General features: G+C 47.1%; 1 protein-coding gene across 3 annotated transcripts in view; it reads left to right on the top strand.

Moving 5' to 3' along the window:
* PIKFYVE (phosphoinositide kinase, FYVE-type zinc finger containing) overlaps window positions 1-18702 on the top strand; it is a 2037960-nt gene that overhangs the window by 407402 nt on the left and 1611856 nt on the right. For all 3 annotated transcript variants that reach the window (XM_085648834.1, XM_085648836.1, XM_085648835.1), the window contains one exon: window positions 2661-2750. In XM_085648834.1, the coding sequence (XP_085504960.1) occupies window positions 2661-2750 (90 nt within the window). The remainder of the gene's footprint in view (window positions 1-2660; window positions 2751-18702) is intronic.

The raw sequence follows: 18702 nt of genomic DNA, 5'->3' as shown, positions 1-18702 counted from the left end.
TCAGGTACTGCATTAATTGAAAACATGCCTGTAATGACTCTGTATTATATATTTTTTTTTAAATGTCTGTGGAGTACTGCAGTACTTACTAAGTAGTACCGCGGTACGTTGCAAACGTTTTAAAAAATATATAACGTAATAAAACTACTTTTACCTATCTTTACACACTTGTACAAACTGACTCAAGCCTTCCTAACCATTTTTAAAACAGTAGTACACTATATTTCCACTTAAAACCCAGGATGCAGACTAAATGTGGTCTAAACAATATGGCTGCGTTCGAATTTTGTTAGGTCTTTCATTACCCAATCATATACTGTTTTGTCATTACGATGTTCCACAGTATACCGCAAAATGCTGTGGTATACAACAGCATAATATATCACCACGTTTTTGTGCCTTATCGGCCTTATACACAGTGGTGAAATGACAGTTTTCGGTAAGTTTACAAATGTTTGCCATTTACAAAGGCATTTTATTGTATCTTTACGACTCAGTCTTCTCATATAAAAAAAAATGTGGACTCTCCTATCTTTTTATGTGCGGAGACTCCACAATTGTAAAGATACTGCTTGTAAAATACCTTTATGAATAGCAAACAACCGTACACCTACACAAAAGGGCGAGTTTACCTTTGTGAATCGGGCCGTACAACATTAAAACTACTGAACTAATTTAGATCAACTACCAAAGAAGACCTTTTACACCCGCTAATGCTTACTTGTGCAAATTCTCATCTAAATCTCTTCAGCCATTTTCCGGCTGTGTCTGTTTAAACAACACTCTACGACAGGCCACTCCACCCTGAAATGTCATTCCACTCCACGGCACTCTACCCTACAACATTTCACTTCACTCTACGCTACTCCAATCTGTTCCCCTCCACTGTAAGACACTATGCGACACGCCACTTTGACATACCACTCTGCTCTACTGTACAAGACACTACTACCCTTTATGCCACTCCACAACTCTGTGCTCCACTCTGTGCCCCTACACTGTATACCACTCTACTCCACTATGTGACGCTGTACGACATGACTTGTCACTCCTCTCCAACCTACGATATGCCACTCTGCAACACGTCACTCCTTTCTATTACATGTCGCTCCACTGTACCCCACCCCACTCCACTCTAAGACACTGTACAATAGGCTACTCTGAAACACCACTCTACTCTACTGTACAACACACCATTACACTGTACTCCACTACTTAACACTCTACTCCACGGCACTTTACTTTATACCACTCCCCTGTACGGAAGGCCATTCCATTCTACAACACTCTACAGCAGTCTGACACTCTACGCTGCTCCACTCCACCACATTCTGCGCCACTCTACCCCATTGGATGACACTCCACTCTACTACATGCCACGCCACACCACTTTATTCTATGCTTCTCCACTGTACGCTATAACACTGTAGGGCACAACACTCTACGTCATGACACTGTATGTCACCACACCCTTTGACACAACACTCTATACACTAATCTTTACTAGCATGCTATAATTTTGAAAAGTATACACTTAACTCAAACATGTATCCTTACCAAGCAACCAGCCATCTTCAGACTCTCCTGTAGTTAGTCGGCTATATAAAGCACGATGTCTAAAAATGTAGAAGCCATGTTTTCTTCGTGAAAAGTATGCTGCAATATCCTTAATGAGGCATTGTAAACCTCCTGAATATTTAGTGAGTGGTGAATTCCAATAATTGTGCTCCATCTCTGAGAGTGGAAAAATGAGGATATGTGTTCTCTCCACACATCCAGTTATATTTGGAAAATGCGCAATTGAATAAAATGCTATCTTTCGATTGTGTGTCACCTGGAAATATGAACGAGTAATTCTTAAAGCTCTGGAATATTCTAAACGGAGTACTCTGTGATATCTCTCAGCAACTGCTATCGTGCACTGCTAGCTACCTGATGCAATGGGGTGAAGGCTACACAAAATTTGAAAATGTGTAGCGATAGCCACAGTACGCTGTGTGTACCATTCTAAAACGCCCTCCATGTACAAAATCAAGTTTTAAAATGTCCTCCTTTCTAAACCTGCACCTACTATATACTCCCCTTTTTCTTTCCACAAAAGCACCTTTTGCCTAAAAATCCCCTCTTCTCCTTCTCCTTTGCTGAGCTCGTAGGGTGTACATCATTCTCCCCATAGCATAAAATGCTGCCTTTGTGAAAGTTCCCTATCCATTTTGGCTTTGCTTTTATACTTTGCACCTGGTTACCACCTGCTTCTACTTCATGGTAATAAACATGTGTTATTTTCTATTTTTCCAATTATTCTCAATTTGCGAAGGTTCCGTTTATTTAATTTGCAATTCAATAATCCAATATTACAATTTTAAGAATATATAAAAAAAATAACGTACTAAATAAGAAACAGGTAAATATTCAATAAATTGTGTGTTATTTTAGTGAACCTATGCTTATCGACTCGTGATAAATCACTGGTGACCAGTTTATATGTCTCAAACAGATTTTCAAATGGGTTGCATATCACTGAACCTTCTTACATCAGTCCGCAGGTGACAGTGCTAAGATCAGTATTGAAAAGCCTGATACAGTACATTGTCAGGTACGTTTTGATAAACAGTTTTCATTTTCTTCAGTTTGTATTAATCCTCTATTTGTTTTGATAGTTTGATCCGTCAGGAATCTTCAAGCAACTCTTTGTCAACCCGCCTCGTTTCAGTGCATGAAGATGCTGGGAAGTCCCCTGCTCGGAACAGGTAGGTTATATATTGCACTATCACTGTTAAGTTTTTGTATTAAATGATGCTTGAACAGAGGTTCATGTTTCTTTGGAAGCGCCATATTATAAATGAACATATCTTGGTAAAATGAGCCTGGGGAAAGTTGCTTGTTGAAATTGTTAACCCATTAAACTGCATTTTGCTTTAAAAAAAAAAAAAAAAAGACACTCCTGTTAATAGCCAGTGTTGAACATAACTGAGCTCAATTGAAACAATGTAACATTACACAGTTTTTAGATCTCAATTTCACTACACCTCCCCCAAAATTATAAAGTGGGAAAGGTACATATAGTTTGATGCCAAATGCCTTGTACCTAAAAACGAGGAATGACGAAATCGAATTGTGATAAGAAGTAAGTAATGACCTGGTTTCTAAAGCTCTGATGTCTTTTTTTTTATCATGGACGAAAAGATGTGTACTCGGCAATTCTTGTGAACATGAGGATTTTGCATCCTCCATCCAATGTGTGTGTATCAGAAAATCATTATTCTTGTATACACAATCCTTTTCCGAATTGATTTGATGGGGATTTACACATACCCATTATAAACCTTTTGGAAATGTGATATCTGATTTAATTTAAGGCTTTTTCTAAAGCGCTTTGAAGCCTACCACTATATGACATCTGAGGTTATAAATAAATAAGATAATCTCCACAAACGTAAAGATAAAATATATTTCACTCAGACTCAAATTACAAATGGCCTCTTCAGTATCGACATGGAAAAGCTCTTGAAGTTTCCAACTAATACTGAAATCTAAGCTGCAAATTTAATTTTCAGCATTCCAGCTTTAGCTCAACACACTGACAATCTATTGCTTCCTCCAACTTAGTCTCATTGACTACATGCTCATGGAATACTCCCTATATTGTGCACAGTGAAATAGACCCATAAACAAAAATGTTGTCATGTAAACTGTAATTTATCATCCATTCTACTCTGTGAAGTAGGATTTTTGACTGAAAATTGAAATGGCTACTACAGTGGGACTTCAGAGAAAAAAAAACCCAAAGGGAGCCAACCCTCAAATTTAATTTAATACATGTCATCCTTCGAATCCTTTGCCTTGTAATGAGCTGAGATCAATGATTCAGCTACTCTTTGGCAATGTTTCATTGATCCCTCGAGGCAAGCCTGCTTTATCTGCTGGTCTGTAGGGCTGACTCTAGTTGTACTATAGGTTTTTAACATTCTGTGTTCACAAGCCTTCACAAAACTAACTCTGTGTTTTTTCTATACAACTCCTTGTAAAGAAGATGAACATAGTCTGGGATAATTGACACAGCCCTCACATAGAACTTTGTGCTATTGGGTTTAGGGCATTTTTTTATCTTTTGCTTTCCGAGCCAGCACTCAGATTTTGAGTTTTGGCGGCGGGTGGGGCCCTGGTCACGGGAACTGAGCTCCCTGGGCGCCCTTTCGATGCGGTACTCCTCCTTGGAGCTGCGCTCCTTGCATGTCAGGGAGAGCTGCTGCCGCACTGTCTTCCCGGCCCGCCATAGGGGCAAATGGCGATGTCCGGGTTGTGGCTGGCATCCTACCCGGGTGCTGTCATCTACCCCGCCTACGGACATCGCGGGCGCTGAGTATGCCTGCATGCTGTTAAACACCAGGTCGGCTAGCTGCCATGCGCAACACATTTTTGAGCTCCTTGAGACTGAGAGGCCACTCTGTCTTATGTTGACAGAGACTTGGTGGGGTGAAGCGTCTAATCCCGATGTGGCTATGGCCATTCCGCCTGATTTTGATATCTTCAGGAAGGACAGAGCAAAGGGTAGGGGTGGCGGGGTCGCATTGGTGGTAAAGAAGGGCACACCTTGTACCATCTTGCCTTCTGAGGACATTCGCGGCTCAGAATCGCTGGCTTTTTCTATCGCGCTAGCGCCGCACCAATCAGTGAAGGGACTGCTAGTCTACCGCCCCCCCGGTCCGCTTGGGACGTTCTTTGCTGACCTTGATGTGGCGATGGCGGGTCTAGCCCTGAGAGCAGAACACTGCTTAGTGGCTGGGGACTTTAACATCCGGATGGATGATCCATCGGACCCCGCCGCTATCAAGCTCTTGGAGGCTATGACGCCGCTGGGCCTGACCCCACATCTATTGGGTCCGACCCACGAGAAGGGGCATACCCTAGACCAGGTTTTCTCGACTTCCCCGCTGGTAGTGAAAGAGATCCTCCCGGTCCTGTGGTCGGATCATTGGCTTGCCAAATTTGCAATCAATGGCAAGCTTAGGGTGTCGAACCTTATCTCACAGCAGAGGGGACGAGCCTGTAGAGCATTTAGCAGGGTGACCCCTGAGATGCTGGCCCAGGCTGCTGCGACTCACCCTTGCCCTCTTTCTGGCGAGTTAGAAAGCGACGTGGAGGCCCTGCAAAAGTGGTTGACGGAGAGGCTGGATGACCTGGCCCCTGTTCTGCCCCCCCGCTCGACATCTAAGCGGGTCTCGGCCCCTTGGTTTACCACGGCTCTGCGGGCTACGCGGCAGCAGTGCAAGGTAGCCGAAAGGGCCTGGCGGGCACATTATGACAGCAAGGACAGGGCTGCCTACAAGGCTGTGGTCAAAGCTTACCACCGCGATATCCGCCTCGAAAAGAAAGCCTATTTTGCGGGGAGAATCGAAGCAGCTTCGAACTCCAGTAAGGAGATTTTCACTATCGTCCGAGAATTCATTTCACCTCGGACCATCGCCTCGGAAGAGGGCCCTGTAGAATCCTGGGCAGCAGATCTGGCGAGCTTTTTTACAGGCAAGATCCAACTTATCCAGGACTCCTTTCCTTCGAGTGGACCGGTCACGTTGCCGGTGCAGGAGGCGGGTATGTCCCCTCCAGTTATGCAGGGCGCCATATTGGCTGAGTTTCCATCTTTGCCAGCCTCCGCCTCCCTTGCGCTCATGGGCAATTTAAAATCTGGGTCTCCGCTTGACCCCTGCCCAGCTAAGCTTCTGGGTAAACTGGCGGAAGTGGTTAATCCGCTGGCCCACCCTCTTCTCAACCTTTCGTTGAGTTCGGGAGAGGTGCCGCCATCATGGAAGCAGGCAATGGTTATCCCGTTGCTTAAAAAGCCGGGACTTGACCCGAAAGCCCCAGCCAATTACAGGCCTATCTCGCTGCTGCCGGCTTTCGTAAAAATCTTGGAAAAGCACGTTCAGTCGGTGCTCTCCAATTTTTTGGAGTCTCATGAGATCTTGCACGACTCCCAGTCAGGCTTCCGCTCAAACCGCAGCACCGAGACCGCGCTCCTTGAGGTTTCGGAAACCATCAAAGGGGTGCTGGATTCCGGGGGCAAAGTCATGCTGGTGTTGTTGGACCTGTCGGCGGCCTTTGACACCGTCCCCCATGAGGGCCTGCTCGCAAGACTCTTTGAGATTGGCCTGCGGGGGACGGTGCTCAAATGGTTTTCTTCCTTCTTGGCCGGCCGCCGGCAAACGATCTGGACATCATCTGACTCCGCCGTAATGCCGCCGTTGGGAGTCGGGGTCCCTCAGGGCTCTATATTGAGCCCGACCCTCTTTAATATCTATATGACCCCTTTGGCGGCGGTGGCGGAGTCTTTTGGTGCCCGGATCGTGTCGTATGCCGACGACACTCAGCTCCTCTTCTCATGTGAGAGGGGTGCTGACTTTGATGGAGAGAGTATCCAGAATTGCCTTGGGGCTGTATTCGCATGGTTCCAACTGCACAGCCTCAAGTGCAATTCGGACAAATCGGAGGTTCTCTTCTTTGGGTGCGACTCGGAGCCCAGCTGGCAGGCCTGGTGGCCCATCGACATGTTCCCTCCGTCCGGCTCTTCTCCCATGGCTAAAAACCTGGGGGTCAAGATGGACAAGGGGCTGACGATGAAAGCCCAGATTCTTGGGGTAACCGGCACTTGTTTCGGCCTGCTAAAAATGCTGCGGAAGTTTCTGCCCCTCCTGTCCGAGGAGCACAGGAGGCTGACGGTGCAGGCCCTGATAGGCTCCAGGTTGGATTATGCCAACAGCCTGTACCTGGGCCTGCCAGAGTATCTGCTGCAGAGGCTTCAAGTGGCACAGAACGCGGCGGCCAGGGCCATTTTTGGCCTAAGTAGACGCATCAGCGTCTCTGGGTTGTTGGTGACGCTACATTGGCTACCCATCCGCAAACGGATTGCCTTTAAGGCTCTGACCTTGGCCTATAAGGCTCTCCATGCGGTGGGAGCTAAACACCTGCAAAAAAGACTCTTTTTTTACCATCCCACTCGCGCGTTGAGGTCGGAATCTTTACTACTTGCGGCTGTTCCGCGTGTGAAGAGGGCTCGCCTAGGGGGCCGCTCCTTCAGTCTGCTGGCCCCTCAGATGTGGAATTCCTTACCGCTCGCTTTGCGGGGGGCGACTACTCTTCTTGATTTTAGGAAAGGCCTCAAAACCTGGCTGTTTTCTCAATAGGTTTGCGTGTTGCCCCGTTTCTTTTGTGGACTTTTGAACTGTTTTCTCTGTGTTGTGTTATTTTGTAACCTGTTCACCTTACCAAAAGCGCCGGGATTCTCTTTTTGAGTAACCGTTGCGCTATACAAAAAAATTAATAACATAACATAACATTTTTTTATCTTTTGCTTTCCGAGCCAGCACTCAGATTTTGAGTTTCTGTACTGTTCCCTTCTGCTACACATGTGGAGGATCCTATTTGCTTTGGTGTTAAAATAGATCTTCAGATTACTTGATGCATTCCCTTAATGCGCCTAGCACTAAAATATCTTCCAGCTTGTGAATGTCCACCTTATGACTATCTTAAAATGTAATTCTCTTTTTATTTTAAAACGTAATTAATGTAATAATTAAAACTCTTTGAAATAGTTTACATGTTTGAGGTTTAAATATGTTAATTATATTTTTTAATTTTGCATTAGTTTATAGTTTTGTCATATAATTCTTCATTTGGCCTTTGCCATCTATGTGCTCCACAAACTTTTCAAAGTCAAAGGGGACTTTATTCTGCTTTTTGAACCGGTTTGCCTTGTCCGAAACAGCTGTGAGCAACTGATGTAGAAATATTCCTTTGCATTATGCACCAGTTTCTAATTTATAATAGTTCTTAGATTTCACAGTGTAGTTGCTTTAGTTTAGATTGTGATGACCCTCTCGACTTAACCATTTAGCTAACGTTACATTATGTGCTATCAGGGTCTGTTACCAGTGTGCTGCTGTGAGATCAATAGTCAGTTCTGCAGCATAGAATCGCCTTTGAGATTCAACTTCTAGAATAATTCTGCACTGCCTGCGTGACCCCTGTAACACTCCTTTATATATACAATACATTTCAAAGTTCCATAGGGTGTTAATGTCCATCTGATTTTATGATGATAAAACACCCTGCGATCACCTATCAGAGACTCCATTTCTTTTACTTGGAGAACACAATGGGTCTGAATACCAAATTCAAACCTGCATTGTGAGATTTTGCTCAGAAAGGTGAAAACGTATGAAAAAGAGAAAAAGAAATGCATCCTGATGGGCTTTTATTGTTAAGAGTGAGAAATGGTGCTGTCCCTTTAAGAATCCAAGAAGGTTCTCTACCCACAGTGCACCCATATGGCATTGTACCTCAGAGAGCCAGTTCATTTTTCCAGCTCATGTGAGCATGAATTTGAGAGCACTTGTAAAGCTTTAAACCTCATGTTTTTCTTATTTATATCAAAATATCATACATTGACAGCTTCCCACTCCGTTTTAGGTCTCGCGAGCCAAAGGCTCGAAGAGACATTTTATATGTGGGATTTTCAAAGTGCTACCCACAGTTTTGGCTGGCCTAAACCTTGAGTGCACGTTGGCGTGCACGTGCACAGCTGCTGCTCACACTCCCTCCTCCCTTCTCCCCTTCCCATCAGCTTTGATCAGGCTCCTCTGTTGCTGGCATTCCCCCCTCCCTTCTCGCCCAGCCCTTCTTGTCACCTCGGCTTGTACTTTCGCCGCTTTGACCCTTGCATTCCCCCCTCCCTTCTCACCCAGCCCTTTGATGCTCTGCTCGCATCTCCCTCCTCCCTGGGCGTGAAGGGAGACAGAGCCATCCTTCTTGATTAATGGCTTTTTCTTCGCAGGAACGCAGCCCCATCTGTAAGAGCTGCACGTTGAATGCCTGTACCGCCGATTTAGTTTAGATTAAAAATAGTTTCTTGGAAAGTGTTTTTGGTTGAAGCTCTTTTTGGAAGGAGAACTGCCGCCTTCAACCTCGAGATATCCCCCCCACCACGGCCTCTTCTTTAAATGTATTTCTTTCACTACACATACTCCTAACAGACTTGAGAAACTCACACCACGCACACAAACACACAGAAGAGTCACATTGCACTCGCGAGCAATCCCACACAAACACGCAGTCTCATGAAACGCGCATTTCTAACACGTACACACAACCCTTCTCACACAAATGCCGCGTACACACAACCCTCGCCCGTGTTCACGCACATATGCACGCAAGCAGCCTTCCACACATACAAGCACGCTTACACACATGCCCCTGGACATAAAAGAAACACTACACACACTCCCGCTGCCAACCTATACACCTGGGCACATCTTGTTCCGCACACACAAACACACGCCAGCACCTATCTACCCAAGTCACTTTTTTACACAACTAGTCTTACACGCGCACACAACGAACAAATTTCACTTGATACAGCATGTGACGCACAAAAGTAATTAACTGTTTTTTCTTGTATATACTTGCGGATAGCAGCCAACTGTTTGTGAGCTCCAGAGAGAAATTTAAAATTACTGGGGAGTCAGAAATTACCGACTCCCCACCCCAGCAACTCCTGATTCCCCCGTGAATTCCTCCTTTCTAAGCAAACCACGAGGGTCTCAGTTGAAGCTCCCGGAAAATGTGACCATCCGCCTCCTGTATGGCCAATTCTGGGGGTGGAGTTACTGGGCCTCAACATGTACCTCGTAATGAGGCACAATCATTTCCTTTCCCCACACATGAAGATCAAAGCAATTGCCCCCGTATTTCCGACAAAAGCACAGCACTCTTTAATAATACATCCCTCAAATACCTCTCAATAGGTGGGTTTAAAATTCAAAGAGCATGAGATATCTGTGTTTTGGCGTACCGAACTACAGATCCCAGACTGCTTTGCGACACGAAGATTTGCCAGCATTAAAAGAGAAACATATGCGGAAGCTCAGAGCATTGCTTTCAACGCATGTTATTGCTAACCAGAATTTATGATGCATTCAGATTTGCTCGCGCTAACCCTTATATTAAATGCGTTTGCCTGATTCCATTATTATTAACAGACCGTTCTTCTGATTTTATTGATGTATTCAATTATTTTCCACGGGTGGAACGCAGCTTAACAACCCTTTGAAATCGGGGGTTACACTGCTGGACCCCTCTAAACACGGCAATAACACATTCGTCAAAGGACTAACGAAAGGTCGGCCCTCTCTCATCACAAACACCCGCAGAGCGGCAGTAGAACACAGGTAAGCACACACACATGCTATCTGATTTACAGTATGGGCATATACATTTTCTCTGTGTCTCTTCAGCACCAGGGCTCACGCCACCCAGGCCAGTGCAATGCCTCTCCCTGCCCAGTGCTCTCTGTGTGCACCAGGGCTTGCACCACCCATGCACTTGCATTGTCTCTGTCCGGCGCTCTGGATGCACCAGGATGCACACCATCCGTAGTGCAGTGTCTCTCCTTGCCCAGCACTCTGGGTGCACCAGGAAGCACACGACCCAAGCAGTATCAGTAGTAAATTCCTGTACTTACTCACTACCATTCTTATGTGAGTTTAGAATGTATCTGTCTGTATCTTTTATGTTATTCGTGTACTCTGAAGTCCTTATGTAATGTAACTGGTATTGTTGTATAGCACTCTGACACCTTCAGGTAAAGTTTGCGCTATAAAAAAAAAACATAAACATTAAAATCCCTGGGAGGCTACACCCCGTCCTCCTCCTCTCTGCTGTACTTTGTATATTTACTGTTACCTATGTCCGCCACTCGGCTGCCTCCTTCTCATACCAAGTATCTACAATAAAATAGGTCTCACATTTGCGAAAGATTGAGCTATTGGCATCGAAATTGACAATGCCTTTTATTTACGTGTTGGTTTTCAAAACATAAATAAAAGGCATCGTCATTTAAAATGCCAATAGCTTAAACTCTTGCAAATGCGAGACCTATTGCATTGCAAATGCTTGTTTCATTTGTTTCTGTTGTGCAACACCACAAATATCTGTATTCCTGTGAGAATTTTTCCTCAAAATGACTTGCGCAGAAGTGCTCTTATTATGGCAGGAAAAATGTAGCATCTGACCCCCACAAGGTATGTGTTGTGTCTCTCTCAAAGGACCACATAGTAAAAGACTGTGACGTTTACAGTAAGGTACCTAATGCCTTTAGATAGAGAATGAATCAGGCTGAGGGAGATCATGGAGGAGATAAAACTAAAGAAAAAGAGAAGGCTGGAGAGATCTTCACATGGCCCTTCTGAAAATTAGCCTATTGATAAAAACTCTCAAAAAGGGAGATAAGACAAATTGTTTTCCTCAAAAACAAAAAGACATTGATCACATTCTCAATGTCATTCTGGCTCAAAACGTTTGAAGTATCAACGTCTATGTTGAGGGCATCAGCCCTAACTTGTGGGCCCTCAAAAGAAAGATCAACTTAAATCAAACGACTCTAAATCGTTGTCAAAGAAACAACGTTGAGCTATAGGAATCATTCAGTGTTGAAAAAAATACAAAAACATCGAAGGCATTCAGTCTGTCACCGTCAAGGATTTCAACATCGATCAAACTAGTCCATAGACGTTGTTTACCATCGCAATTTACTTTAGGGGTATTATAATTTACTCCAATCATATCGGTATCACCAATCCGCGTCTGCAGCCTCTCCACATTTTTCTGGTTTGCTACATTCACGTCATAAATCGTCTCTAATGAGTGGTCAGACGCCAAGGTTTTCATCTTTTTTTGCTACTTCACCTAAAGAGGACATAGAGGCTATTGAGGCCTATCTGATAGAGATTTCTAGCTTCCGATTCCTTACCTTAGAATATTTGTCAGGCATCAGATTGGATCTGGAAATTCTTGAGCAATACCCAAGCGTACTGTTAATGGTTCTGATCAGCTTCGTCTCAGCCTGATGTGACGTACGCGGTGCCTATAACACCCCAAAGCGCCAACTTAATTTTGTTGTTTCCGCACCATCAGTGCAGATCCGTAAGAGCTACCTCAGGCATTTTTTCACAGTTTTCTTTATGTCAAATACATTTTGAGCTCTAGACCCCATTGTGCTTTAGGGTTGTCCCGTTAAAAACCCTCTGGGTTTTAAACCCTGCGGAACCTGCTACAGTCATACATTTCTGTGACAGACCCCCACCTGGTTTGCTTATAGTGCTTGGGGCTGGACCACGACCCCAAGGCCTAACAAAACTGCTGTGCAATGAACCCCAAGGCGGTCTGGGAGCATGCCTGGAAGCTCCTGATGGCTTGGCACCGGATGACTCTGAACGCGTGGGAGGTCCTTGGCCCTGAGGTCTAAATCTTCATTGGGTAGGTTGCACAAGAAGTAGTAGTCCAATAAGTCGAAGCCATTTTCAACTTCACTAAACTGGTCGAAGTCATTGGATGAGGCCCCACTCTCACACTTCCTCCGCCGATCCTGAATCTGGGTCTTCTCTGCGCTTCTCTAAATTTTTACAGAGTAGGAGCAACTGAAGGAATTTCATGAGGATATACACCTCATATTTGGGCAAGCTGAACTATCTTGACCGCCTTTGGCCCCATGGGTTTGAAAGATGCCCTTAGTAGATTTCCACCAGTGAGTTCAAACTTGGTGCCAATTGAACCCTTTTGATTCATACCTTTATTCAGACCAGCTAAGATTGTAAATCCATGACTTTCACCTAAGTCCGTTTCAGCTGCGCCATTCCCGGCACAGCCGACCCATTCATCATTTCTGTCTCTGATACTGAACTGGACCGTTGTAATCCAACGTCAACTCTGGTGCCGACTGGTCCTAGACCCTCAAGGTCAGAGACAGTGCCTCCCTTTTTTGACAGGCCCGGTTGAGAATACAATTGGGGCAGATCCGAGAATCCTCATGGTTATCCTGACCCCCTTAAGGGGGACTTGGCCAAGGATAACTTACCAGTTAAGGAACTGGCTGATACCATTGGTCTGGACACCTCACCAGACTCTACCCTGTTCTCTCCTCTTAGTGTGGCTATGGAGGAAGGGGTCTCCTTTGCCATGGTGGTCTGAAAGGCGGCTGGTATCCTCAAGCTTCGCTGATCTCTGTATCACCATCTTGATCCAGGTGCTTAAACCTGGGGTAGCCCCCATGGAATCTCTTCTCCTTTTTAATGAAGACGTCTTGATGTCCTGCTTGGGGCCCTGGACCAAGCCCTTCACATGCGTGCCCTTGCATAGGATGATAGCCCGCTGCCATCGGCCCACTCCTGGGGAATCCAGCATTCCTCACCCAATGCTCCAACCTGGTGAGCGTGGTCGTCCAGGCCTCCACATCCAAAGGTAATCCTGGTGCGTTCTCTATCCCTGATTACATGTAAGAGTGGTCTTTAATAATAATAAATAAATGGGTGCTAAATATTGCAGATTGTGGTTATTTTCTACATTTCAAATCCACTCCCCTTTCTCTTCTACCAAAATTAACTGCAGAGCACCAACTTACTCTGCTCAGGAAGGAAATATCTGTCCTGCTAAAAGGAGCCATCAAACCTGTGCCATCAAGCTAAACAAGTCCAGGGGTATACTCCAGATATTTTCCCGTAATGAAAAAAGAACCAAGTAACTAATTCAGATCTGAGATACACACTCAATTTTATCAAAAAAGAAATCTTCAGATGTTAGCTTTTCATCAGATCTACCTGCATTTAAGAGTGGATGTGTGCAATAGATCTACGAGAGGCATATTTCCACATTCCTTTATCCCATCCCCACAGAAAGTTTCTTCAATTCCTAGTAGTAAACCAGTAATCAATACTCAGTTCTTCCCCTCTGCCTGAAGTATACACAACAGAGGTTCTTGAAATGCATAGCTGTAGCAGCAGCTCACCTATGAAGAAAAGGAATATTCATTTATCCTTACATAGATGGCTATTAAAGGCTCATAGTCCACAAAAGGTGAAGAAAGACTTTGATGACAGCAAGGCACTAAACAAATGAAGCTTTTAGACCAAAAAGCAGAAATCAATATCCACACCAATTCAAGAGTTTCTTATCTAGGGGCAACATTAGACACCATAAAGGCAGAATGTCTCCTTCGGATGAGAGAGTTTCTTCTGTCTGTCAAAAATGCCATGTCCTTAGACCCTTCCCTCATCAATCTGCAAAAAAGACAGCCTCACTTCTAGAATCAATGGCCTCCTGTATAAACATTGCCCAAAACACAAGATAACATATGAAATCTCTTCAACAATACTTAGAAGACAGGAGGGTGCGTGGCTTGGTGCTGATGGAGTGAGCAGCAAGCTTGAGAGCTCCGGTCGGACGGCCGCCATCCAGAAACATCCTGACGCCCTAAGCGGGATTGGACCCCCCCGCCCCCCTCCACAGTTGGTTAAGGGGAGCGGTGTGTACCAGTGCTGAGAGAACCTCTGAAATATGTCTGAAATCCGTGGAACAGAGAGAGTTGCTTGCTGCCGCGAGGCGAGCCAAGATGGCGGTGCCCGCAGAGAGGTGACCGAGCCAGGGAAGACACCGGTATTGCTTGTGCTGCGGCGGACCATACCTGTGGGTACCACCTCCTCTAGGCTTGGGCTGGCCGTGGAGACTCCCTCCTGTTTGGGGCTGCCTGGACAGTGAGAAAGAAGCAGATCACAGCTACGGGGCAAGATAAGATGGCAGCGTCTGCTGGTGGATGACGGAGCGAAGAAAATCGCCGACCGGCGGCTCCACCTGGGATAAAGCGGCCTGTGAGTGCGGATATTCCGCCCCTCTTGCTCTGCCGCAGGAATAGACTTGGGCTGACAGAGCCTCTTAGAGGCTGCACAGGTGACTGCGAGGCAAGTCAAAATGGCGGCGCCTGCCGAGGAGTAAAGCGGCTACAGGGAGGGTCGCGACGGCAGCACTAACCAGGCCGCTGCAGTCTGTGCTGGGAAGTCAACTCCCCTCCTACCCACCGCAAGACTGAGACCGCATGCAGGGGAACCCTAGGAGCACGCGTAGCTCCAGAAGCGCTTGGGACAAAGAAGGCATCATGGGAAAGATCCCAAAGAAAAAGGATAGAGAAGAGGTCCCAACAAGTAAACCGATGGAGGACGTGGAGAAGACTTTCTCACAGGCGGAAATCCCCAGAGACCCGACGTTCCAGGACATTCTCCAGGCCATCACCTCCTCCAGTGAACGTCTATAAACTAAAATCGAGTCTCTGAGCCTGGACTTGGGTCTGCTCAGAGAAAACCACAAAAAGCTGGCGGACAGTGTCAAGACAACAGAGGGCCATCTCTCTGAGACTTTGCCAGGCATGGCCAACATGAAACCACGCATAACAGCACTGGAGACGAAGGTATGGACACTGGAGTCCCAGACGAGGATGCTGAAAACAGATCGCGTAGAAGCAACCTCAGAAAAATAGGACTACCGGAGAAAATCGAAGGCCGTAGTATGCTAACCTATGTGGAAAAATGGCTACGGGAGGAAGTAGCGCCGGACGGCCTGTTGAACTTATATGCCCTAGAGAGGGCATACTGAGTCCCGGCGAAGCCATCGGTGCCTGGAGCACCGCCACGAGTAGTGATAGCAAAGCTCCTCCATTTCAGGGATCGGGACCATATCCTTACCCATTCACGCCTCAAAGGAGACATAGGGGTGGATAATACGGTGGTGAGAATCTTCCCAGACTTTTCCAGGGAAGTTCAGCAGCAATGAGGGTCCTATCGAGAAGTAAAACGGCAGTTGCGGCAATTCAATTACAAGTATGTGACGCAATACCCGGCCACACTACGAGTCACTACAGAGAGGGGCATGGAGTTCTTATGGTCCTCACGTGTGGCAGCTGACTAGCTGGAGAAGCATGAAGGGATGGCGCGGCTAAGGGAACCCGAGCGGAGGAGGAGAGAGAACCGGTCCAGAGGTCAGCGGAGAACCTAGCTCCGACGCAGGAAGAGAGACAGATTAAATGCCAGAACGCAATGCAGGTGGCGGCGCCAATTAGCAGCAAAGAAAGAAACCACGCGCCCCTCGAGAGCAGCTAGACAGCGGCAGACTCGTGCTCAGAGCATGGATCTGGTGAGTCTGAGACGTCAAGCGTGGTGCTCCCGGACTTAACACCGCAGGCGGCGGATGATATCGCCTAGATGAGGGGAGCAGAGATCTTCCATGAACAGGTGTGGAGCAGAACTGGACACACCTAACCCAGCAATGAGGTACAGGGACTGGTGGAGGGGAGGCACTGTGGGGGCCCTGATTGGACAGTGGAACAGTGAGGCGGCTGCAGAGACAGGTAGAGCGGCGGACGAGCAGTCTTCCCCATTGCAATTGACTGACCGACCTGCAAGCAGTCACTTGCAGACCTTTGACCTTTGTTTAGATGGGGGTGTTATCCTACTTATCCTGGTGAGTGGGAGTTGGGGACAATGTCTACAGTTAACAAGGGGTGGAAACCTTGAGTTGCAGCATACCTGGAAGCATGGGGATTTGAGTGGGAGAGCAGTCGTGGGAAGACATTCAAGGAGGGTGGCAGGCCAGGAACATTAATACCTCCCAATGGCTGACAAACACAAATATAAGTGCATGACCTTGAACATCAGGGGTATGCACACAATGACGAAATGCCACAAGGTCCTCTCATACTTTTGGAGGCGGGGAGCTCAAATAGCCCTGTTGCAGGAGACGCACATCACACAGAAAGAGGGACAAGCCTTGCACGGAAGATGGAGGGGCCAACTCTTTCACACTACCTATTCAGCATATGCGTGGATCCTAGCGGGGGTACCATTCCAACTGACGGACTCGTTGGTAGACCCAGAGGGCCGATACGTAGGGGTGGCTAGAAGTCCGGGAGATCAGTATGATTTGTGTCTGTGGTCCACTCCCAATGCAGAACAACCAGCCTTTTTTGCGAGACAGAGCCATTGCCTGACACAATATTTGATGGGCACCACATTAGTGGGGGCGACTTTAATAGCGTCGACGACACACTTCTAGATAGATCTCACACGCCATTGCGTAATTCCCAAGCAGCCCACGCTTCACTATCATTTACAGCCTGGAGACAGGGGTGGGGATTAGTAGATGCCTGGCGGACTTTGCATCCTCAAGATAGACTACTCCTACTTTTCGGCGGTCCACAAGGTTCATGCTCGACTGCATGCTTTCCTGTGCTCAGAAGACATGCAGCGCAAGGTCCATGCTGCGGAAAACTTCGCGCGCACGATATTGAACCATAATCCACTGGTCCTCTCTCAGAGATGTAAACACCCTGTACCAGCGATACCAACGTGGAGGCTCCGTCCGGACACACTACAAGACCAGGTCTTCCGCAAAGAGATCGGGGGGAAATAGCCAACTACTTCGAGGCTAACGCAGGAACAGCCTCCTCGCCGAATGGGATGCCTTTAAGTTAGTCATACGGGGCCAATACATTACGTGCACTACAGGGGTCAGGCGTGTCATCTCGAGAGAAGTAGAGGGAGCAGAGACGACCCTCAGAGAGCTGGAACGCAGCCGGAAAGGGTGCCCAGAGCGCCAGCAGCAACTATCAGAGGCTAAGGAGGAAGTGGCGAGGCAGACCGAGTGGCATCGACGCTTCGATTACAAGAAGTATCCAGAGCGCACCCACGGTGAGCGGAACATGTCTGGAACGCTCCTAGTATGGCTAGCAAATCCGGGGAGCAGGAACTCGCCGCTAGTGGAGATAGAGGATGAGACGGGGATTAGACACTTTACACAGGCTAAGATCAATGAAATCTTCGCCTGCTACTATGCACAATTGTATAGAAGATCGAGAGAGGGCGACCGTGCAGACGCAAGGGAATACCTGGCGGATCTGCAGATGGCACAATTGGGTCCTGAAGAGAGGAGCTGGGTGCTGACATAACGCAACGGGAGGTGCGGGTAGCCATCAAGGGCATGGCAAGGAACGAAACCCAGGGCACAGACGGCCTACCGGCAGAATTTTATATAACATATTTGGAGGAGATGGCCCCCAGACTGGTCACTATGCATCAGGAGGCCCTGGGAGCAGGAATAATGCTGGAGAGTACTAGAGAAGCCCTTATTGTCCCAGTGCCTAAGCCTGGGAAGGAACCGCATGACTACACAGCCTACAGGCCCCTATCCATGCTCCATATGAATTGCAAAATCTTGAGCAAAATTCTAGCGACGCGCCTCCTCTCACATATGCCCGACCTGTTCCATGCGGGGTTTATCCCTGGACGGAACACGACCATAAATATCAAGTGGCTTTTGGCTGTCATGGGCTCCAATCGGTACGATAAACATGAGGCGGCGGTGCTTGTGGTAGATATTGAGAAGGCCCTTTGACAGCCTCAAGTGGCCTTACCTATATGAAGTCCTTTCCAGGTTGGGGCTGCGAGATGGATTATTGGCATGGGTACGGCTACTGTATACGTCTCCCACTGCATGGGTGCGCAGTGGATGAACCATTTCCCCCAGGCAGAAGGTGGAGAGGGGTACGAGGCAGGGATGACCCTCTCCCCGCTCCTGTTTGCATTGGCTATGGAGCCTCTGGCGTGCAGGGCACAAAGTGGACAGGACTACAGAGGTCTGAGGGTAGGAGAGACACAACACTTCATAGCACTGTACGCGGACAAACTCCTACTGTTCGTCTGGGACACAGGGGCCGAGCTAAGAGGGGCGCAGAGAATGCTGGCCCGGTGCGGGCTGTGTCTGGCCTCAAAGTCAACTGGAGGAAAACTAGCTAATATCCCATGACAGCCAACGCCCTCCCACCCCCTGACC

This window comes from Triturus cristatus, chromosome 3_2, assembly GCF_964204655.1.
Source record: "Triturus cristatus chromosome 3_2, aTriCri1.1, whole genome shotgun sequence".
NCBI classification, from domain to species: Eukaryota; Metazoa; Chordata; class Amphibia; order Caudata; family Salamandridae; genus Triturus; species Triturus cristatus.
This window is presented reverse-complemented; position numbering and strand designations above follow the sequence as displayed.